At 38.1% G+C, this 23,763-nt stretch overlaps 1 protein-coding gene across 4 annotated transcripts in view; it reads left to right on the top strand.

Moving 5' to 3' along the window:
• THADA (THADA armadillo repeat containing) overlaps window positions 1-23,763 on the top strand; it is a 323,565-nt gene that overhangs the window by 66,992 nt on the left and 232,810 nt on the right. For all 4 annotated transcript variants that reach the window (XM_021701170.2, XM_021701169.2, XM_021701171.2 and 1 more), the window contains 3 exons: window positions 11,397-11,529; window positions 14,267-14,380; window positions 16,348-16,470. In XM_021701170.2, the coding sequence (XP_021556845.1) occupies window positions 11,397-11,529; window positions 14,267-14,380; window positions 16,348-16,470 (370 nt within the window). The remainder of the gene's footprint in view (window positions 1-11,396; window positions 11,530-14,266; window positions 14,381-16,347; window positions 16,471-23,763) is intronic.

Consider the following 23,763-nt stretch of genomic DNA (forward strand, 5'->3'; position numbering starts at 1 on the left):
CTCCTGGCACCTACCCTAATTGTCCTTGTTTAATCATTCAATAAAAGATTTCTTGAACATAATAAAAGATTTCTTGAACATCTCCTGTGGGCCAGATGCTGTGTTAGAAACGCTCTGTTTGACCATTGAGCGTATGATATGATAGGCCAGAGAGTTGCTGTGAACCTAGAGAAGATTACTAGGAATTTGAAACATTTAACTCTGTAGAACTAAGAGGGGTATGTGAGGACCTGAACAAAGGACTAAGGCCATGATGGGCTCAGTGTTTTGGGGGACATTCTTATCAGGAGCTTTGGGTACTTACGTAATTTAGGGTCTTTGCTTTCTTTATTTGGAAGAGCAACCCAGGTAATAATGTCTCATTGAATTTCAAAGCAATTTTGTAATTATTTTATTTTCATTCTTAAACACTAAGAAATCAAGTGATTGGTCCATAGCCACACAACTAGTTAGTAAACGGAACTGGCACCAGGATCCAATGTTTTTTGAAACTGCTTCAGAGATTCGCAGTCCAACAAAAGCTTATCCATTACCTGTTATATATAAGACATTGTGATGGGTAGGCCTCATAGGAAAAATACTGGTAAGACTTGGTTCTTGTTCTTAGAGGAACTTTCGAGCCCAGCATTCTAATCTTTGGGATTAGAGAAGTAAACTAGACAGTTTTCAAGGCAGAAATGAAAGGACCAAGAAAACGTTCCACGTACTGAGCTTTTCTGTCCCAGGTGACGGGAAGAAAAAGCAATGCCGCCTGCTGGCTCTAATGCGGTGGCACCTGTTATCGTTGGAAAGCACTTTTGTTCGTACTTTCTTCTCCAGTTACTGTACCCCTCTTTGTCAAGCTGGTTTTTTAGAATGGCACTCTTAACAGAGTTGCCGAGTTGTGGGTTGTTCATTTATTCAACAGGTATTTGTTGAGTTCCTGATTGGGTGGCAGGCCCTGTCACCAGGTGCTGGGACGAGAGAAGTGGATAGGACAGAAAGTGTCCCTGCATCATGGAGTTTATATAACTCCATGTTTATAAAGGACATTTCGAGAATAATAAGAAACTATCAGATAGTAATATGTAATCTGACATGATAAAGTTTGGTGGTAAGGAAAAATCTCTCTTTCCTTTATGCTAAAGTAAGCCACGGCTTGAAGGACAATCAGCAGCAGCTTTCTGGGAAGAGCTTTCCAAGCAGTAAGATGAAGCTGAAGGAGATTGTCCAAATATGTAGGACTTTGAGAGTCCCAGGATAAGGATTCTGGATTTTCTACTCCCTGGATATATATATATATTTTTTTTTTTTTCTGAGAGTCTCCAACCAAATGGATATAAAAATTAGTATGTATGGATCCCAGTAGGTAGCTTTAAGATCATTGACAAATAAGATACATATGTGTGTGTTATGGAGTTGTATAGAAGAGGGCAGAGGAGCTAGATAGGACATCTGAGCAACTACATGAACGTGTAAAATAAATGGAGATAAAGTTTTTGTTCCCAGAAAGTGTACTATATCTCTCCACGCTCTTTTTTATTCTCCTCTTGACTCTCTTCTTTTTTTTAAAAGATTTTATTTATTTATTCGACAGAGAGAGAGACAGCGAGAGAGGGAACACAAGCAGGGGGAGTGGGAGAGGGAGAAGCAGCCTCTCCGCAGAGCAGGGAGCCCAGTGCAGGGCTCCATCCCAGGACCCTGGGATCATGACCTGAGCCGAAGGCAGATGCTTAACCGACTGAGCCACCCAGGTGCCCCACTCTTGACTCTTTTCTTACTGGTACTTGGAATCTTAGATCCATTTGCTCAGTATCATCATTGGATGATTTTTGGCTAGTGCATGGAATATTTAAAGCATGTAGCTTGTGAAAGCAAAACCTTCTTTCTACATTGTGGGTAATTTTTCTCTTCTAAACCAAAACAGTATGCTGCCCCATGGGTAGGGGTGTAGCCCCGCCGTCCCACTCCAGTTCAAAGTCAAGTCTGACTTGTTTTTTATGTTGTAGGCAGCTAAAGCTTTGCTTTACAAAACTCTGAACTTGGGTGACTGAGAAAACTGGAATTCCTCATAACAGCATTAATATGGTAGACGTTTAGAGATGATTCTTAAATTATCAGATTATCTTTCTTCTACTTTCCCTCACTTTCGTTTGTTTGGTTCTTTGTTTTAATGTAACTAGGTATATGTTTTTCAGTTTCCTCTGTTTTCATCTGTATGAAGGAATCAAAGTCTTTGTTTTGGATATCAGACCAGACCCAAATATTTCCCCTTTGGTTGCTTGTGTGTCATTTACTCTGATGTGATATGCACTGTTTTAGGGTTCTAAGTGTCCTATTCTCAATAGCCAGGCTCAGAGTGTTATTTCTTGAAATTATTGTTCATGGCTGTTTTCACTCAGATGATGGCGATGACTGATGATGTTAAGTTTGAGTAAACATGCATCATTGGCTTTGTATCAGGATTGGGGACAAATTCTGGTTTTGACCCCCAAAACAAATTCTTTTTTTTTTTTTGCATTATTTAGAATTATTTAAATTGTTAGCAAATGAAAAATAAAGAAAGTGAAATAAGGAACATGGTAGGGTAAAAGTTTATTAACAATCAGCGAATAAATAGCTTTATTTTCATTGATACTCATTTTTCTCAAGCCAGTAACTTACTTAGTTGAATGAATTTTCATTTGGAGTTGCTCTTATACCTGGCAAAATGAAAGTCTGTGTTTATGGGAAAAGAAAATGATTTTCTTCCTTATTGTGCCCTTAATGATAACAGCTTGGTAAATAAATTATTATTTGGGAAATGAAGATATTGTCAAAGGCTTAACCTTTACTCAGTTGAGGTTACACATAGTTTCCTGGCAATTGAGTCTTGATAATTTTCTGGGAATTGTGTTTTGTGTATTGGATTTTAAATGTACTTTGCACTTAAAATGTGAAATTAGGGCACCTGGGTGACTCAGTGGTTAAGCGTCTGCCTTCAGTCAGGTCATGATTCTGGGGTCCTGGGATTGAGCCCCACATCAGGCTCCCTGCTCAGCAGGGAGCCTGCTTCTTCTTCTCCCTCTGCCTGCCGCTCTCCCTGCTTGTGCTTTCTTGCTCTCTGTCAAATAAATAAATAAGTAAAGTAAAGTAAAATAAAATAAAATAAAATAAAATAAAATGTGAAATAAGTTGCTTTGTGTTTGCAGTGAAATAATTTCTTTAGGTCGGTGGTGAGTCATTCAGTTAATGTAGGAAAGTTTATTAACTTTCATAAATGTTCCTAATGTTCCCAGGTGGCCAAGGGAATTGGAATACTTCCAGAATGAGTGAGACACAATTCACATCAAGTCAGTTACAAGTAGATAGTTATCCTCTGAGTGGTTTTTCTGTGGGATGTTTTAATTCTCCAGTTAGCTTTCCATCCATATCACTTAGTTTGTTTAAAAGCTACTCTAACCCCTACCCTGATGGTATTTGTTCAGGGATTGAAATCAATCTGAAGGATAACCTGAATAAAATGATTAGGAAGGTGAATTTCTTAAAACCAATATACTCTGGTAATACATTCCCAAGCCACAGGAACATGCTTTCTGAATTATATGTAATTTGGAATTTTTATTCTCTTCTCCCTTTCCTAGGGCACAGCATAGTGCCAAGCAAACTACTAGATACTTAATAGATCTTTTTTCCAAATGAATGAATGAAATGCACTGAAGCAAAGAATAGAGAGCTGATAGTATATCTGTCATGAGCAGATCGGGCCAAATGTGGAACAGAATCTAGGACAAGCACCTTTAAGTAATGCCTTTTTATTAAGCAAAGGCTTTGGAGCCAGTCTGCATTTTAATTCTCCCTCTGTTACAAGCTTTATAATGTTGGGGAAATTATTTAATTTCCCTTTTTTTAAACTTGATTTTAAAAAATTATCATTAAAGATTTGAACATATTGGTAAGTCTAGTGAACACTATAATCAATAGTTGTATTGTTGGAGGAAGACTGTTCCAGGTAGAGAGAAGGTCAGGTTCCAAAATCTTGAGAGGCATGGACTTAGGGTATTTAAGGAAGAGGAGGTAAACCATTTGTGACCAGAGTGGAATAAGGAAAGGAGTTGTAGAAGATAAGATCAGAGAGGTAATGAGGACTAGATACTATAAGATGTAGTAAAGACTTTGGCTTTTATTCTGACTAAAACAGGAAGCCACTGGAGGGTTTGTGAAAAGAGGAGTATTATGATCTGGCCTTTTAAAAGGATTACTTTGGGGCACCTGGGTGATTCAGTCTGTTAAGCAGTTAAGCGTCTGCCTTTGGCTCAGGTCTTGATCCTAGGATTGAGCCCCACATCGGGCTTCCTGCTCAGTGGGGAGCCTGCTTCTCCTTCTCTCTCTGCTGCTCCACCTGCTTGTGCTCTCTCTCTCTCTGTCAAATAAATAGATAAAATCTTAAAAAAAAAAAAAAAAGGATTACTTTGCTGTGTTGAAAGTAGATTATAATAGTAAAAGCGGACAGACCAGTTAGGAGGTTACAATATTATTGTAATTCAAGAAAGAGATGATGATGGCTTGAAGAGTGGTGGAGATAGTAAACAGTGATCTGAATCTGGATGTAATTTGAAGGTAGAACAGACAGGATATATTGACTGATTGGATTTGGTATTTGAGAGAAAGGATAATTCAAAAATTTTTGGCCTAAGATACATCTTTCGTATGCTACGATGGGGGAAGACTGTGGGCAGAGTAGATTTTTAGAGGAAGGCCATCAGTTTAGTCTGGGGTATGTTGAGTTTGAGGTGTCTAATAGATAGCACATTGAGACTGTGGTCTGGGTCTACTTAACTTTGCAAAAGCATCTTCTTTAGAATTTCTTTTTGTGAGGATCTCTGGGAGGCCGACTTACTGTTTGTCTCAAATTGTCTTTATCTTACCTCCACTTTTGAATGTAGTTTAACTGGGTATAGAATTCTGGTTAACAGTTATTTTCTTTCAGTGCTTTGAAGATACTATGTCTTTTATTATTGCCAGTGAGAAACTTATCTTTGTTATAAATGGTTTACTTTGTAAGGTATCCTGTTTTTTCTTTCATCTCCTGTGTCTTCTAAGGTTTTCTCTTAATCACAATTTCATTGTGATATGTCTGGGTATGGATTTATTTACTTGGAGTGGATACTTGGAATATACTTTGAATCTGAGGCCTTGTGACTCTGTTCAATTCTGAAAATTTTCTAGATATTTCTTTGAGATTTTTCTCCTAGACATTTTGTTCCTGCTTTCTGTAACCCCTCTTAGATTATATTGGTTTCTCTCAAGTTATTGTATGTATGTGTGTACACACATACACACACATATACATGTGTGCACATATATATTTTGTATTTTTGTCTTCTTTCTCTGTATTTTGGGTATGTTTCCCAGAAAACTGTTATCTGAGATGCTAATTCCCTAGAATTCACCTTATCTGTTACTTTTTTTTAATTTTGAAGTACATTTTTATTTCCAGTGTTTCCAATATCTTTCTTTTCTGTTTTTTTTTTTTTTTAGAGATTTTATTTATTTAGAGAGATACAGCGTGCATGTGCAAATGTGAGCTGGGGGAGGGGCAGAGGGAGAGGGAGAGAGAATCTCAAGCAGACTCTGCACTGAGCCTGACTCCGGGCTCCATCTCACGACCCTGAGATCATTACTGAGCTGAAATCAAGAGTCAGATGCTTAACCAACTAAGCCACCCAGGCCCCCTCCAACCCTGTTTTTCATAATTTCTTCCTCTTTTTGAATAGAAGTTATTCCTTATCTCTTGAGTATTGTAAACTGTTATTTTAAGGTCTTTGTCAGACTGCTCCATAAAATTAAGTTTCATATGGATTGACTTTATGTTCAAATTATTGCTTTTTAAGATAGTTTTTCTTAATATGAAACATCTCTGTGTTTTGAATTTTGATTTACTGAGTATATGATTAGGAGTCTTTTTGGTTTCTGTTTATTCTCCTTTGGCTCATTCCCCTCTATCAGAGAAACTAGATTAGATAGTAGCATTTTGGGTCTCCCACCCAAAGTAAAACTGGGGATATTACAGATCTGGTCACCAAGCTAGTAGTCAGCCTGGTTTGCGGTTTCCCTGGGCCCATGACTTTTCCTACTGCTGCAGCCTCTGGGAGTAGCCCTTTTCCAGCTTCCTTTCATGGGAGAGGAAGCCCCTGAAATTTCCCATTTCCTGGGAGTGAGGTAAGTTACCCTTCAGGAACTGACTTCCTGGACATCATTGCTGCTTCTAGAACTGTAACCCAGCAGATACCTGGTATCAGCATTCTTGCTACTTTGCATTTCTATTCTGTTTTACGCAGATAATTATCTTGTTTTTGAGCTCAGTTGGCTTTGGGGTTCTATTTACATAGTTTGGTTATTATTAATGTGTGTTGGGGCATGGCTTGTCAAAATGTAAACCAACTGTTCCATTTTTATCCGTTCAATTGAAACTCTTTAAAGCTTGCTTTTCTCATAATAATAGATAATTATTTTATATTTTTTAAGATTTTATTTCTTTAAGTAATCTCTATATCCAAAGTGGGGCTCAGACTTACAACCCCAAGATCAAGAGTCGCATGCTCCGCTGACTGAGCCAGCCAGGCACCCCAGTAATAGATAATAATTTTAGAAAACAACCTGATAAGAACGTATTAAACACTTCATCAGGATAAACTCATTTAATCCTCCCCCAAAACTTTGATTTTATAGAAGAGGAAAGTGAGAAATGGGGAGGTTTCATAACTTGTCCTGGATCACACCACTAATAGGTGACAACGAGCAAGGATTCTAAATGAAATAACTTGGCTCTGTAGTCTATCCTCCTAACCACTATCATGTACTCTTCCACCTATCAGTTGGGGAAAATCATACCTTTTCACAGACTTGTTTGTTGCAAAGTAAGATAAGATGTGAAAAGTCTAGTGTTGTAGCTGATGCATAATAGACATTCAGTGAATGTTTCTTTTTCTTTCCTTAGTGGCAGGCAAATACATTTTCAGTATGATAATTTAAACAAAACCTGTAAGTTTATTTTGTTTAAATTTAGCATGTTTCATTTTAGTAAGAAGGGTAGGAATTCTATTATTGGACTAATTTTCTTGTGTGGCCATGGGGGCAGGACTGGCCTGGGAGAGATGCAGAACTAGGAAGCTAGGGAATCAGAGAAATAGGGTCCAGTGCAAAGTCCAAATTGAAAACTAGACAACTGGGGCAGCTTGGTGGCTCAGTTGATAAGCATCTGCCTTCTGCTCAGGTCATGATCCCAGGGTCCAGGGATCGAGCCCCACACTGGGCTCCCTGCTCAGCGGGAAACCTGCTTCTCCCTCTCCCACTCCCCCTGCTTGTGTTCCCTCTCTCGCTGTGTCTCTCTCTGTCAAATAAATAAATAAAATCTTTAAAAAACAAACAAAGAAAACCAGACAACTGAAGGGTTCTGCAGAAAAGCCCTCATGATCCTAGGGAATTCCAGAGCAGAGGACCGTGTGGACTAGATGGGAGGAGCTGGTGCCTTGACGGTTTCCCAGAGCTCCTGAGGTTCCTGGATCCTTGGCAGTGGGCCAGAGAGGGTTCTGGCGAGGGCATTTTGCCAGGCTTTTCCTCAGTTGAGTACTCTCTAACCTTTGTTTTCAAATTCCCCAAATTAACAAGGAGCATTTAGTCTTAGTATATAACACTTAAGGGAATAAATAGGCCTGGTTAACTATTTATAATTACAATAGCCAAGAATCTAAATTAGGGAATTGCCTCTGGGGCCTTAAACTGTTTCCTCAGTCATCTCATCTCCTGCTCCCTCAAGACCACACATGTGGGCCCTCCACCATTCTGCCTGCACATCCTCCAAGTCCAGTCCAGAATCCACCCTGTCCATGGCACCATACTGACCCCCTGTACACCTTGTGCCTAGTAGTTCCTTGAAGTACATTAGAGGCTATGAGAAAGGAAAGGTCCTTGTGAGATATAATATTTGGAGGCAGTTTTACTAATTTTTATGAATGGGGTAAGTGCGGAGATCATAAAGAAATGCTTAGTTGGGAATATGGAGGGAGTGTGTATGCACGTGCGTGTATGTGTGTGTGGCGCGTGTGTTAGAATGGGAACCAGCGAAGTGCACAACCTTACTATAACAGAGTCTGTAGAAATGTGGAAAAAATTTTAAGGTTAGAATCAAGCTGGAATATTTGATTAAGATGGAAAAGGAATTAGATCAAGATTTGTTAACAGTCACGAGCCCTTGTAAGTTCAGGCAAGGTGATGCATGGTGAGGTGGCCTGCTCTTGTCTCAGACCTGCCTGCCCTTTTCAGATTGGTTGGTTTTGCTAGAACTTCTGTGTGCCAGGTCAGGGAGGCTCAGGAGAGGCTCACAGACAGTGTTGAGGAGCATTACTGAGCTAGTATTTATTGTACTCGTGTTTCAGTGCACTTGAAAGGAAAATAAGGAAATAGGAAAATACCTCTTATCTCTTACAGTTCCTTTTCCTCCTTAGTTTTTCTATATAGTGAATCCCTACAGGAGACTTGACCTTAGACCAGCATTTTCTTTTTTCTTTTTTTTTTTTTTTAAGATTTTATTTATTTGAGAGCGAGAATGAGAGACAGCATGAGAAGGAGGAGGGTCAGAGGGAGAAGCAGACTCCCTGCCGAGCAGGGAGCCCGATGCGGGACTCGATCCCGGGACTCCAGGATCATGACCTGAGCCGAAGGCAGTCGCTTAACCAACTGAGCCACCCAGGCGCCCCTTAGACCAGCATTTTCTATAAGCCAGTCTTACATTGCCAATGGTCCTTTAGTCCCTCTCCCTTTGGAGGAGAGTAGGTAAATGAAATCTACATGTAATCTTAGATCAAGTAGTTTTTATTTTATTCACCTCTGTGACTCCAGTTTTTTTGGATGATTAGATCACAAAAGATGACTTTTGCTTTGATTTTCTTTTTTTTTTTCTTTTCCCTGCTCACCCACTGTGGAGTACATTAACCCAGACATACTTAAGACTGTGAAGAATGAGCAAAGGAAGACCATAATCTGTAACTGTAATCATCAGCACTTAACAGCTCTGGGAAATTTGGATTTCAGCTTTTGATTGGGTAACTGTGGGAGGATTATACCAAGCTGGCAATGTTAATAATAAACTAGAAAATGATTCCATGAAATTCAAGGCATTTATCTTAATTTTTTTTTTAAGATTTTATTTATTTATTTGACAGAGAGAGACACAGCGAGAGAGGGAACACAAGCAGGGGGAGTGCGAGAGGGAGAAGCAGGCTTCCCGCTGAGCAGGGAGCCTGATGCGGGGCTTGATCCCAGGACCTTGAGATCACGACCCAGCCAAAGGCAGATGCTTAACGACTGAGACATCAAGGCGCCCCTATCTTAATTTTTAAAAGATATAAATCCAGTGATGGGAAGTAACTTCAGTTCTTATAAAAGTACGGGAGGATTGCTTTTATTATGAAAATGTCAAACATTACATGAATGGATTATTTTTATTATGAGGAGTTTCAAATGTAAATTTTAAACATACATATTGACATATAAAGCATATAAAAATTTCAAACATATATGTATATAAAAGTAGAGAGAATAATGAAACGAACCACCTTTACCCATCACTCAGATCCAATTATCAGAGTTTTGCCACTCTTGCTTCATCTGTACTTTTCATTATGGCTTACTGAAGTGTTATAAAGTACATTCCTGATTTGTAATTTTCACTCCTCTATACTTCAGTGTGCATCTCTAAACAATATGGACATTGCTTCCATGTTCATAATGCCCCTGACATATCCTATAAATAATTCCTTGGTGTCCTATAATCTGTAGTACATTTTTAGGCCCATGTCAAACTTTTAAAAACTTCTGCTTTAGAGTAGTAGTATTTACATATATTTTGTTTTATGCAAGACATAAACAACTAATTGTTTGTTGCTGTTTGGAATATTTAATTAGAAACTGAAGTTGCCTATCTGATATCAAACTAGAATAAAGAAAAAAAATCCCACATGTGTTTCTAAGAGGTCTAATTCTCACTGCAAATTAGAAATCAGTTATCTTGGGGAACCTGGGTGGCTCAGTCGGTTAAGCGTCTTCCTTCAGCTCAGGTCATGATCCTGGGGTCCTGCTTCTTCCTCTCCCCCCCGCGCCTGCTCGCTCTCTCGCTATCTCTCTCTCAAATAAATAAATAAAATCTTTGGGAAAAAAATCAGTTATCTTTCTACAGAATATCTTCCTCAATGTAAAAAAATTTTTTTCTTTGGACTTCATCCCTTTATTTTCATCTATTTTTAAATCCAATTACGATCCTCCTAAAATAATTGTCTGTCTACCACTGAATATACTATTTCTTAAGATAATGTTATATAATCGGATAAGGCATAAGGTTAAAAAATTTGGGGGGTACCTGGGTGGCTCAAGTCAGTTAAGCATCTGACTTCAGCTCAGGTCATAATCTCAGGGTCCTGGGATCAAGCCTTGCATCGGGCTCCCTGCTCAGTGGGGAATCTGCTTCTCCCTCTGCCTCTCCCCCTGCTTATGTGCTCTTTCTCTCTCTGTCTCTGAAATAAATAAATAAGATCTTTAAAAAATTTTTTTAAATAAAATGTTCTTAAGCACTCTAGAATAACAGTATAATAGAGCAGAATCTCACTAACAGCAGTGTCCACATAACCTCAAAATATTTATGCCAACTTGCTTTATTAATTCTCCATAGGATCTGGTTGAAAATTTTGTGGTGGGCCACATTTTGAAAGACATGAAAATTATTATTAAAATGTATCTTAAAAAATATACCTTAATATGTGTTTTCTCTGAATATAAATAATCTTTATAAATGTAGAACATAGGGGCGCCTGGGTGGCTCAGATGGTTGAGCGTCTGCCTTCGGCTCAGGTCATGATCCCAGGGTTCTGGGATCGAGTCCCGCATCGGGCTCCCTGCTAGGCGGGGAGCCTGCTTCTCCCTCTGCCTCTGCCTCTCTCTCTCTCTCGCTGACTTTCATGAATAAAAAAAAAAAAAAAAAAAAAAACATTAAAAAAAAAATAAATGTAGAACATAAATTATATTAAAGTTATTCTCTTTTTGGAAGTCTTGAGTTTTGCAGTATAGATTATCTGTAAGAGTTTCATTAACATCGGAAGATCAGAACATTTTGACTGTGGGTGTAAGCCATGGTATTAAAGCTTATTTTGTAGACAAGACACATGCTTTATATGCTTTTGTAAGAAGTGGAATCTTTAATAGCTTCAAATCTTAAGACCCATAATAAAGAGGAAAATAAGTGAAAAGTAGAAAGGGAGACAATTTTTAGTTTCCCTCCTTCCAAATATAAGAATATTTATTCTTTTCTAACAGTATCAATAGTTTGTACTTTTACTTTTAGGTGCCTGATTATTCCAAATGTTTGCTTTATATATGCCTTTTAGGTGCCCCAATGTGAGTCTGCAAAAGCTACCGGAACAGTGGTTATGGAATGTTTTAGAGGAAATTAAATGCAGTGATCCTTCATCTAAACTCTGTGCTACAAGGCGCAGTGCTGGAATTCCTTTCTACATACAGGTACTAATCTGTGGGACATAGCTGTTTGTCTTTTGATAATTTGTTTTATTTGTCTTTTGACAATCCCCTTGACATGTGAGTAAGCATACTGCATAAGGGACAGTTCTGTCTTTTAAGTACTGTAGCATTTGTGGCTTTATTGTATGTGTGGACGGTGTGTTCCCGTAACAGATCTGTTCTTGGAACAAACCCTCCACGAGGTCAGTCTTGTAATGTGAACAGAGGGTGGTATAGATTTCCACCTGCGTATTAAGTAGGCAGACATCACTGTGGCACATTCACTGCTCACTTCTAGGAAGTGTACATGTTACCTTTTTCTTTTTGAATTAGAAAAAAATAGTCTTCCTGTTACTTCAAGACCCTTAAGACTCTTCTCTGTAAGCAACCAGTAGTAACAGTTTCTTTTGAATCTTTCCATAAAATGTCTGTGCACAGAATAATTTTAATCTATTCTAATAGTAGCTAACATTTGTAAGTAGTTATTTCACATATATTATCTTATTTAATCCGTCCTCAAGCCCTATGAGATGTGTCCTGTGATCATCCATATATTGTAGATGTAGAAACTGAGGCTTAGGAAAGTCAAGTAACTTGCCGAAAGCCCCGGAGATTGTGTGAGCAGAGCTAAGACTTGAAGCTCAGACAGCCTGACTGAATGGGTATGTGTTTTTTTTAATACAGAAGAAAGCATATTATACATACTGTTTTCCCTTGCTTTTTTTCACTTAACGTTATACCTTGAAGATCACCACATATCAGCACATCCAGATATTGCTAGTTGATAGGAAAATATTTTATTTCCACAGTGTTGAAATTAAGAGGCGGTCACCCTCATGAATGCAATGAATAAAAACCAGAGTCCTCACAATACTAAATCAGACCCCGATCTGGAAGGTCTTTATTTAATATTCAGTAAGATATAGTCCAGGAATGGGGGTGGTATAATAAAAGCAATGAAAATAAGTGAAATGACGTCTTTTTTTTAGTGCCCCTACCTGCATTTTTTCCTTCTTTCTTTAATAGCTTCAAATCTTAAGACCCATAATAAAGAGGAAAATAAGTGAAAAGTAGAAATCCTTCCCCAATTTTCCTTCCCCAAATTTCCAATGTCATCATTGTGTGATGACAGTGGGCACCACTTGCAGAGGTTGTTGATTTGATAACAGAGATCATCGAGGTAGTTCTGCTGGATGGATTTTGGTGACCTTCAGAAATGAACTCTCTGATCTGACCCATTCCACATCAGTTTGGTTCATCTCCTGCCTGTAATTCATTCTGACCTAGCGTGTTTTTGCCTCATTCGTCTGTTTGAGGACGAATGTTAACATGATAGCAAGGTCTAGTTGTAGGTTTGTGCCGTGTGCTTATTGCACCTCTGGTTCCCATCCATTACTAAATATTGGTCATAGTGACAGAACAATGAGGACATGCACTTTCTTAGCCCATCCTTGGGAAGAGTGTCATAACTATGCCCACAGCTCTTGACGGAACAAAAGCCATGGTTCCAAGGAGACATTTCAGTAATTGCATATAACTTTCTTATTTATGTTAGTTGAGTAAAATCTAAATTATTAGAAAAATCTGCTCAGAGATATCCCATTCCTCATAGCATAACTTACCAATAAGTTATGTTCTCATGGAAGCCTTTCCTTAGTGTTAACTATGGAGAAAAACTGCCCTACTTAGTAGTTTATGAACTTACCTTTTGTGCAGACAGATACGAAATTTTTTTGAGTAGTCATTAGAAAAATAGTATATATGTTTTTTGAGCATAAATACACTATGGTAAATTTTTCTTTTAAACTTACCTATTTTGGGTGTTCCTCTTTTATGGATTATAAAAGCTTCCGAAGAACTGAGTAGCTTGAAACTTGCATTCTTGGGAGCTAGTAGCTATGTACAAATGAAATAATCCCTGCTACTCCTAGTTCTACACAACCACTAATCTATTTTCTGTTTCTATAGATTTGCCTATTCTGGACATTTCATATAAATGGAATCATATAATGTGCAGCCTTCGTGTCTGGCTTCTTTCACTTAGCATGTTTCAAAATCCATCCATGTTGTAGCACATATCAGTACTTCATTCCTTTTTATTGCCTCAGGTAGTTTGATATCCTATTTTTATGTTTACTGTGTATTAGCAAAATGTTAGACACCAAGTAAATGAGCAGCTCTTGAAAACCCAAATATAGGCTGGAGTTTGTAGTATTTTCTTTTGCTCCGTGGAGTTTCCAGTGCTACAATTTGATAGTCCTCCAGGTAGAGACTCTTTAGTAAAGAATTAAATAACTGATCAATCTCTAGGGAGTTTCCAAATCCTTGCTAGAAATTTAATCCACAGGTTTTTTGTTTTTTAAGTAGAGAGAATTTTCTTGTTGGTAAATTTGTTATAAAAACTGACTTGCTTATTGTATCTGAGACCTGCCACCTAGTTATGGTCCCAAAAGAGTTGTCAACAAGAGCCATCTCTCAACCTCTTAGAATTCTATAGTTGACAAGCAAACCTGGAAATGACTAGAGGTTCCATGATATCACCATCACCAAATTTTTCAGATGAAGAATCCCAGGGATGGCGAGGTTAAGCTACTTGCCCAGGGCCACATGGCTTAATTAACTTACTTGATACCACATGTTTTTATAGGGGGATTTTGCATTTTGGGATTGATTCTGGGAAGTAGCAAATAGGTATATGTAAAATCAGAGCCCCATTGATTTTTGCCTTGTTTTTCTGTAGGCGCTATTGGCATCTGAACCTAAGAAAGGCAAAATGGATTTGTTGAAAATAACAATGAAAGAGTTAATTACATTGGCTGGGCCTACAGATGACTCACGGAGCACAGTCTCCAAGGTAATAATGGAAATATACAAAGCCTGCTAGGAAGGCAGTGATTTTAAATCTTTGCTGTACCAAAAAGATACGGAATTCTTGAAAATAGGGCAGGTATTTGAAGCTTGATCTGGATATTTTGTTTGTTTTGTTTTGTTGGCCTTTCCTGTCCATAAAATAAATCATTGCTTTAGTTGATATATATTAACCAAAATGAACTATTTTTAAACTCTTGTGAAAACATCCAATTTAGATATTTTATAATACTGCTCTTGCATCTAAAATTTTTTAGGGGGCGCCTGGGTGGCTCAGTTGGTTAAGCGACTGCCTTCGGCTCAGGTCATGGTCCTGGAGTCCCGGGATCGAGTCCCACATCGGGCTCCCGGCTCGGCAGGGAGCCTGCTTCTCCCTCTGACCCTCTCCCTTCTCATGCTGTTTCTCTCTCTCTCTCTCAAATAAATAAATAAAATAAAATCTTTAAAATTTTTTAAATGAATGTGCAATCACTTTAAAATTTCATGTGTGCTTCTTTGAGTTGATACACATTTTGTAATTCAGTAGCTGATCTTTCCCTAAAATGAAGTGTCTAACTTTTGGTATATTCATTTTTTAATTTTAGCTAATATTTAGTCTCTTTTGGTCACTGCTGCACCTGGGTTAAGTGCGTGTGAGTGTGTGTGTGTGTGTGTGTGTGTGTGTATGAGTGAGAAGTTGGGGTAAGTAATCCTCGTAGCTCCATTCCACTCCATAATAGTAAATACCTTCAAGAACATCTTATCTAGGCTTTCTCAGTAAATGCTTTATAGTAAGACTTTCCTGCCCAACTGTAGGACTCCCAGGCTAGGTCAGGGAACAGAAGAGCTGACGCGTCAATCAAGTACCATACAAACGTACATGATTTTATTTCAGAGCCTGTGGGAGGTGTCAAAGGGGAGCCCATGGGCCAGAGTGTGACTAGTGAGAAAGGATGGGGTTTATTAGCATATGGCACTTTCTGGCTTGTGACTATAATATGTGAAGTTTCCTTATTTATCTCAAACTTTTAAAGTGTCACTAATCACCTTTCAGAAATGATCGGTTTTAGATTTTATTCCAGCAAAATGTGAAAAATATAATTTGGTTTCATTTTCCTAGACTCTTACTTAAAGTGCTATTTTTTATGAGAACATCTAAAAATGTGTATCTGTAGTAATATCATACTCATGATACTGCTTATTTGTTCTCTCTTTTCTTGGTTAGTCAGAGGTTTGTTTCTATTTCAAAGTATCAACCCTGGGTTTTGTTAATGGTCTTGTTTATGTCATTGCTTTTTTCAAATTTTCTGCTCTTTTAAATTTTCTTTCTCTGTTTTGAATTTATTGTTCTTTCTCTGTCATCTTAATTGGACACTTAGCATATCTTTTTAGTCTTTTTTTTAATAGAAGCATGTAAGGCATGCATTTCTTTTAAGTTCTACTTACAGTGCATCTCACAAATGTTGGTGTGTAGCATCTTGGTTGTTATTCAGCTCTAAATATTAAAAAAATTTTTTCTTTGACCAGTCTTTTTAAAAAGTATCAGTTTTAAACATATTTAAAGAAATCAGTTTCTAACTTAATTCCACTGTAATCAGAGCATAGTCTGTAAGATTTTAATTATTCGGTATTTGTTGAGATTTTATTTGTGGCTAGGTTTGAAATCATTTTTAAAAATAAATGTTTCATGTGTACTCGAAAAGAACATGTTGTCTCTACTTGTTAGGTGCAGGATTCTGCTTATGTCCATTGGATCAAGCTTTTTTTATTGCATTGTTCAAATCTTACTTTAAATTAAATTGATTTATCAGATAATAGTTATTTTATTAAAATCTGCTCTTTCATTTGTGGATTGTCTATTCTTGTAATTCAGTAATTTTTTTTTTTTTAAATTTGAGATTAACTACAAGATCTGTACAGATTTAGAATTACCATGGTCTTCAACCCACAACTAATTTCAGATTTTTATTCTAGGTTCATGCTTTAAATATCCTTAGAGCCTTGTTCAGAGATACACGTCTGGGAGAAAATATTATTCCGTATGTTGCTGACGGAGCTAAAGCTGCAATTCTAGGCTTTACATCACCAGTCTGGGCAGTAAGTGCTTTTGCCATTTTTATTCATTGACTTAATTATACATCTGAGTAGGTTTTAATAAACTACTTTTTATCTTTTTTTGTTGGCTTTTTAGCCATACCTCTTTGTTTTCTTATTTAAGTGATTGCTTTAGAGGTTTTAGCATATATCTTTAGCATCACAGTCAACCCTCAAGTGGTATTGTATCTCTTCAGTTGAAGTATAAGACTTTATAAGAACCTAACAATATATACTTCCATTTCTCTCCTCCCAATCTTTGTGCTTTTTTTTTTTAAGATTTTATTTATTTATCTGAGAGAGAGAGAGAGAGATCACAAGCAGGCGAGAGGGGTAGAGGGAGAAGCAGACTCCCCACTGAGCAGGGAGCCTGGGACTTAATCCCAGGACCCCAGCCGAAGGCAGACGTTTTAACGACTGAGCCACCCAGGTGCCCCAATCTTTGTGCTTTTATTACACATTTTACTTTTATGTGCATTATAAACCCATACTACATTGTTATTATTATTTGTTATATAAATTAAAGTCATTTGTCATTTATTTCTTTTTTAAAATTTACCATTTTAACCATTTGAAAATGTATAGTTCAGGGGCATGAAGTACATTTGCAGTGTTGTGTGGTCATCCCCACTATCCGTTTTCAGAGCTTTTTCATCATTCTAAACATGAGCTCTATATCTGTTAAGCAGTCACTCCTCCTCTCTCTCTTCCCTCTGCCCATGGTAACCTCTGTTCTACTTTCTAGACTCTATGAATTTGCCTATTGTAGGTACCTCATAAGTGAAATCATAGGATGTTAGGCTTTTTGTATCTGATTATTTCACTTAACATAGTGTTTTCAAGATAGTGTGTGTCATAATTCCATTCCTTTTTAAGGCTGAATGATACTCCATTGTGCTTATGTTTGACATTCTGTTTACCCATTCATCTGTTGATAGGCATTTAGATTGTTTCTTTTTGGCTACTGTGAATAATGCTGTAACGAACATTGTTATACAGTTACTGAGTTTCTGATTTCAATTCTTTTGTGTATATCATATGGTAATTCTATGTTTAACATCTTGAGAAACGGCCAAACTGTATTCTGCAGTGGCAGTGCCATTTTATACTTTTATCAGCAATGCACAGGAGTTCCATTTTCCTTACATCCTTGCCAACACTTATTTTCTCTTCTTTCTTTTTTTGTTTTGTTTTTTGATGATAATAGCCATCCTAATGGGTGTGAAGTAGTATCTCATTCTGGCTTTGATTTGCATTTCCCTGCTGGTCAATGATGTTGAGCTAGAAGCAGGACAACTCTTAGTATTTTTTTTTTAAAGGTTTTATTTATTTATTTGACAGAGAGAGACACAGCGAGAGCAGGATCACAAGCAGGGGGAGAGGGAGAGGGAGAAACAGGCTTCCCGCTGAGCAGGGAGCCCAACGCGGGGCTTGATCCCAGGACCCTGGGATCATGACCCGAGCCGAAGGCAGACGCCTAACGACTGAGCCACCCAGGCGCCCCCAACTCTTAGTATTTTAATATGTCTTTCTTTTGGATGCTGTGGGCTCTGGGTATCAGAGTGTCGAGTAAGTGCTGTAAATACACTGTCACGAGGTTAAAAACAAAAACAAAAACAGAGGTGCCTGGGTGGCTCAGTTGGTTAAGCATCTGCCTTTGGCTCGGGTCATGATCCTAGGGTCCTGGGATCGAGTCCCACATCAGGCTCCCTGCTCAGTGGGGAGTCTGCTTCTCCCTCTGCCTCTCCCCTGCCACCTGCCCCCACTTGTGCTCTGTCTCACCCACTCTCTAAAATAAATAAATAAAATCTTAAAAAAAAAAGATAAAAAACCAAGTTAAAAAACCCAAAGTATTAAAATGGAGGAGGTTAAATATTGAGTCACCTTTTCTTTTTGGCAATATGATCACTGTCCAGAAACTTTTGGACTCAGAACACTAAAGATAGTGGACAGTACCCAGGATAGTACTTGTTGGATTTAAGAAGGTCACCTTTCATGATTCTTGGGAGAAGCACCATGATTTTATTGTTTTCCTTCCAGAATAAAGGAGACTAACCTGTGGCTTGTGAGTGCTTGACATGTGGCTTATTTTATTTTATTTTTTTTAAGATTTTATTTATTTATTTATTAGAGAGCAAGCGAGAGAGAAACAGCATGAGAGAGGAGAGGGTCAGAGGGAGAAGCAGGCTCCCCGCTGAGCCGGGAGCCCGATGTGGGACTCGATCCCAGGACCCTGGGGTCACGACCTGAGCTGAAGGCAGACGCTTAACTGACTGAGCCACCCAGGCGCCCCGACATGTGGTTAAAAAAAAAAAAAAAAAAAAGACTGGCAAAGGGAGAGGAGGAAAGAAGCTAGACTTAATACATTGCCTGCAGAATGGAGAATTTGCTAGAAAGGCAGGCGTTCCAGTCAGTGGTCTGCACAAACCATTTTATAACTCTATGAGAAGCCTCTAACTGAGGGTCAGTATATGGTAGTATAGCTAAAGGCACAGACTCCCAATGTAAAGAGGAATCCTCAAGGTTGCCAACTTCTGCCTGGAAAATTGTGCATCTTCCTGTAAGAAAGACAAAGGTCTAAAATCCTGTCTAGGAGCATTGCCTAACTACTCCCGAGGATATAGTGTTTACCCTCTGCATTTACAGGAAGCAGAGCAATACCTGTGTACCTTTGGTAGAGTCATAGAGGTAGGAATGTGGCTTGACCATCCGGAAAACTAGAGATCATAAAACTGATTGCCAGAAATATCAATATTGTTTTCTTTAAGTCATAAATTCAAGATGAACAAAGAAATGCTTTCAGAGAATGAAACCTGGTGACTTTTCCAACATTTTAGCAAAACTGAAAGTATCAGAAATGAGTGGCCTCATTTTTTAAAAAAATCTTTTTGGGACCTTTTAAAACAGTAACACGTATACTGCAGAAATTTTGAAAATAAAGAAAAGCATAAAAAGAAAAGTGAAAGTCACCTGTTTAACTACCATATAGATATAATCATTATTAGCATTCTGATGTATTTTCTGCCTTTCTTTTAATGTGGGTTCTGTATGTGTGTAGTACTCAGATACACACATATATCCACAAAAGACTGCATAAATATATATAAGTGCTCATGTGTAGTTTTATTTTTGGGAATCTTCCGTATTAACACTGGTTTTGAAGGAATCTTTTTGGTTCTTTTCAGTTTGCTGTACTAGAGGAAATAAACATCATAGCTCTAATGATCAATCCTGTGACTTTAATATATTGATTGTTATGTTTTTTTCTTATAAAAACTTAATCTGAGATATGCCAAAATTATAAATCAACATAATCAGTGAATGTGAAGAGGGCTTCATTTTAAAACAATTAAAATTTATGGGGCACCTGGGTGGCTCAGTCGTTAAGCATGTGCCTTCGGCTCAGGTCATGATCCCAGGGTCCTGGGATGGAGCCCCACATCGGGCTCCCTGCTCAGCGGGAAGCCTGCTTCTCCCTCTCCTACTCTCCCTGCTTGTGTTCCCTCTCTTGCTATCTCTCTATCAAATAAATAAATAAAATCTTTTAAAAAAAAACAACTAAAATTTACAACAGTTTAAAGCAGCTTACCACAGGATTCTCTTTTGAGGTCATTTTAAGAGTGATTTTTCCTGAACACATGTGAAGTGTGGTTTAATTTACAGAAACCTAATTTGTGTACATCTTCTCAGGAATGGATCTTGTGCCTAAAGGTCACACATATGTACTTTTTTTTTTTTTTAAGATTTTATTTATTTATTTGACAGAGAGAGACACAGTGAGAGAGGGAACACAAGCAGGGGGAGTGGCCGAGGGAGAAGCTGGCTTCCCGCAGAGCAGGGAGCCTGATGCGGGGCTCGATCCCAGGACACTGGGACCATGACCTGAGCCAAAGGCAGACGCTTAACCGACTGAACCACCCAGGCGACCCATTACATCTGTACTTCTGACTTAACTGTTTTTCCATGCTGGAGAGGAAAAAAAACCACACAAATAAAATTAACTTAATTTTAATTTTGCAGTAAAGGAACATTTTTCCAACAAGCATCCATGTATAATTTTATTTGTTTCCTCAGTCTTTTGTATTGAGACCATATAAGTTTTTCAGTCTTTGCCACCTGTTGGACATTTTTAAAATATAGGGGTAAGGTATTGTTGTAAACATATTAGGCATTAGGAACACCTATTGTGTTGCAGATGATATATTAAACACTAGAAATACATGGGTAAATAAGACATAATCATAATAATGGCTGTCTTGTTGAAGATTTTCTGTGTGCCTGGCATCATTTATTTTGATAATCTCAGTTAATGCTCAGAACAGCCTTGTAAAGTAGATTCTATTATTATAATCCTCATTTACAGATAAGGAAGACAAGGCTCAGAGAGGCAAAATAACTTTGTCTAAGGACATGCAGCTATTATCTGTCTGACTCCAGAATGAATTTATTATAGGGGAAAGTTTTTGGTGTTATAGGAATACAGAGAAGGTGTGTTTTACCTACCTTGTAGGGTTTTGGCCCTGTTCCTTAGGAAACAGAGCTGGAAGTATAATCTGGGTGCTAAGGTGTTATTGAATGTTACAAACCCACAGCAGCAAGAATGAAGGAAAAAAGAGAAGAGGTGAGACAAGGAAAGAGGAAAGGCATTACTGAACAGGTCTTGACCTTGCAGGAAAACTGAGCTAGTTGTCTGGTCATGTGATAGATTTAGCCAGGCCATGTGAAACTACCACCTCTTGGAATGGTCCCATATCCTTTCTCTTACTGTCAAAGGTTAACACTTGGGGCATTAACACAACTTGGGCAGGGGTTGATACAACTCTTGGGCAGCTTCAAGAGAAGGCAGTTCCCGTGTCCTGTGATGTAGCATCTCATCTGAGTCTGGAAATGGCTGGATGAGCCACAGCCTCCATGGGTATAGCTGGGACAGACCTGGGGTTTTAAACTATGGCTCCTACTGCTGTAGAGAAACCCTTCATGACAGAGTTTCTCAGTAGGGGAGTGATGGCATCTGATCAATGTACTTAAAAAATGGAGACTCACTTGTAAGGTGGCAAGACTTACAGGGAAGGAGGAAGACTAATCAGGAAGCTATTGTAGTAGTTCTACCAAGAGATGATGATGGCTCAGAATGGAAAAATATTTGTAAAAATGGTGACATGTGATGATCTTTGATATGTATTTTAGAGATGAAGCTAGTTAAGTTAAAGAGACTGAGTGGCTCAGTCAGTTAAATGTCTGCCTTGGGCTCAGGTCATGATCCCAGAATCCTGGGATTGAGCACCAGATTGGGCTCCCTGCTTAGCATGGAGTCTGCTTCTCCCTCTCCCTCTGCCCCTGCCCCCCACTCGTGCTCTCTCTCTCAAATAAATAAATAAAATCTTAAAAAAAAATTTAGGTAAGGGTAATTTACAGGTACATATATGGGAACCAAGACATTTCTGGGCAGTCCCCTTTTTTTTGTTCAGTGACTGGAAAACCTGATCTTTCCTTGCATCCTCATTGCAGGGCAGCTAACTTACCTTCCCAGCTTGCCCAGAAACTCCACTGAGTATGCCATTTTAACATCCTACTAAGACCCACACTGGGCTTATATTTCTATCTGGTATATCCTTAGTTGCTTCCCTCAGGCCAGCTCTGGTCTACAATATGCAGTGGGTTTCAGAGGAGGAAAAGGAACCTTTCAGATATTCCCAATAGCACTGCCATACTCTGTGCTCTGTTGGCCCTAGCATGCCCAGGGTCTCTGATAGCTGTGAGTTTGCCACAAGGGTGCCAGGCTGAAGGCTGGGTGGTGCTTAAATCTAGCCATGCTCTAATCATTACACTACATGCCTTGGCATGGAGCTTTACTCACAGGAAAGGTACTTTTGAAAAAACTCATGCATAGGTGGGGTATGGGCTGGTGGACGCTCTGTCTCTTTGTCTCACTATTTTGGAAGGAGGTCACCATGAATTCTAGAACGTGGCTGGCCCTCCCCTTGATCATAGGCCCAGAAATCCCAGTAAAGCTCTGCTGGATTACGGATGAGGGACTTAGGACCTAAAGTTTTAAGTGTCTTTTTCAAGGTCACATCGCTAAGAAGTGATTAAAGGCAAATTAGAATCCAAATCTCATTTAATTGTTTCAGAAAGTATTTCTTTCTACTGTAAACTGGCACCATGTACACTAGACAAAATATTTTCTATTACACACAGATCCCATTCTGAGGGATGTGACCATCTATTAAGGGTGAAGGTGTATGGTGTATAAATGACTATACCACATAGTGATTGCACATGGGAGGCTCTGCATTTATATTTTAAAACTATTTGTCAAGGGAGCATTTATGTTATATAAGAAAAGCCATACATACTTAAGAAAAATGTATTATCTACACATATACATATATACATGCATACACACTTTTACACACACACACACACACACACACACTGCTTCATGAAACCTAATTTTCTTTTCCTTTACCAGATCTTTCTATATTTTATACAAGTCTATATGGTTAGCTTTTTCATGCTAGAAAGGAAAGAAAAAGTATATGTACTTAGTGAATAGAAGGGAAAAATTGATAGCAGTTGTAGCTGAATATCAAGCCCTTATCACCCATATGTTGGGGGCTTGATGGAGGAGGTAAGAAAACAGGAAGGTTTTCTCGTATTTTCCTTATGATAAGGATTAATTATGGCCAAAGTTATTTGGCAGCCGTTCTATTCTGTCCATTTTTAACTTTACTACTACTTCTTTCTATTGTTATTCTCCTTTTTACTAGTATTCTCCTTGATCCATCCTTCCCAAATAGGACATGTTTTTGTTGTCGTTACTGTGATGAGTTTTTCAAAATATACTAGTGCCGATAATGACCTTTTTCATTACCCACATTGATATGATATCAGTGATTCATATTAGCATTTACTATCAGTAATTTAGGAGTTGGTAATGCAGTTTGTCAGTCAACCTCTCTCTCAATTGTATTTCCACGTAATTTCCTTTCTTAATTAGCTTTATAGTGGATAGGGACAGAAAATATGGATGAAATATTAGAAAATAAAAAGGAGTACCTTAACCGGATGTCCTGGAACCATTTATACTATTGCAGCGAAACATAGGGACTCTCTCCTATCTTAAGTAACAGATAGTGTCTTCCATGCTAGTTATTTACTCTATATTTACATTAATGTTTTTAATGTTATGCTATATAACTTCTACACATTTAAAATATCAAGTATGTATTTCAACATATGAAAATCAATATAATACACCATATGAATAGACTAAAGGACAAAACCACATGATCA

The sequence above is a fragment of the Neomonachus schauinslandi genome, chromosome 10 (assembly GCF_002201575.2).
Source record: "Neomonachus schauinslandi chromosome 10, ASM220157v2, whole genome shotgun sequence".
NCBI lineage: Eukaryota > Metazoa > Chordata > Mammalia > Carnivora > Phocidae > Neomonachus > Neomonachus schauinslandi.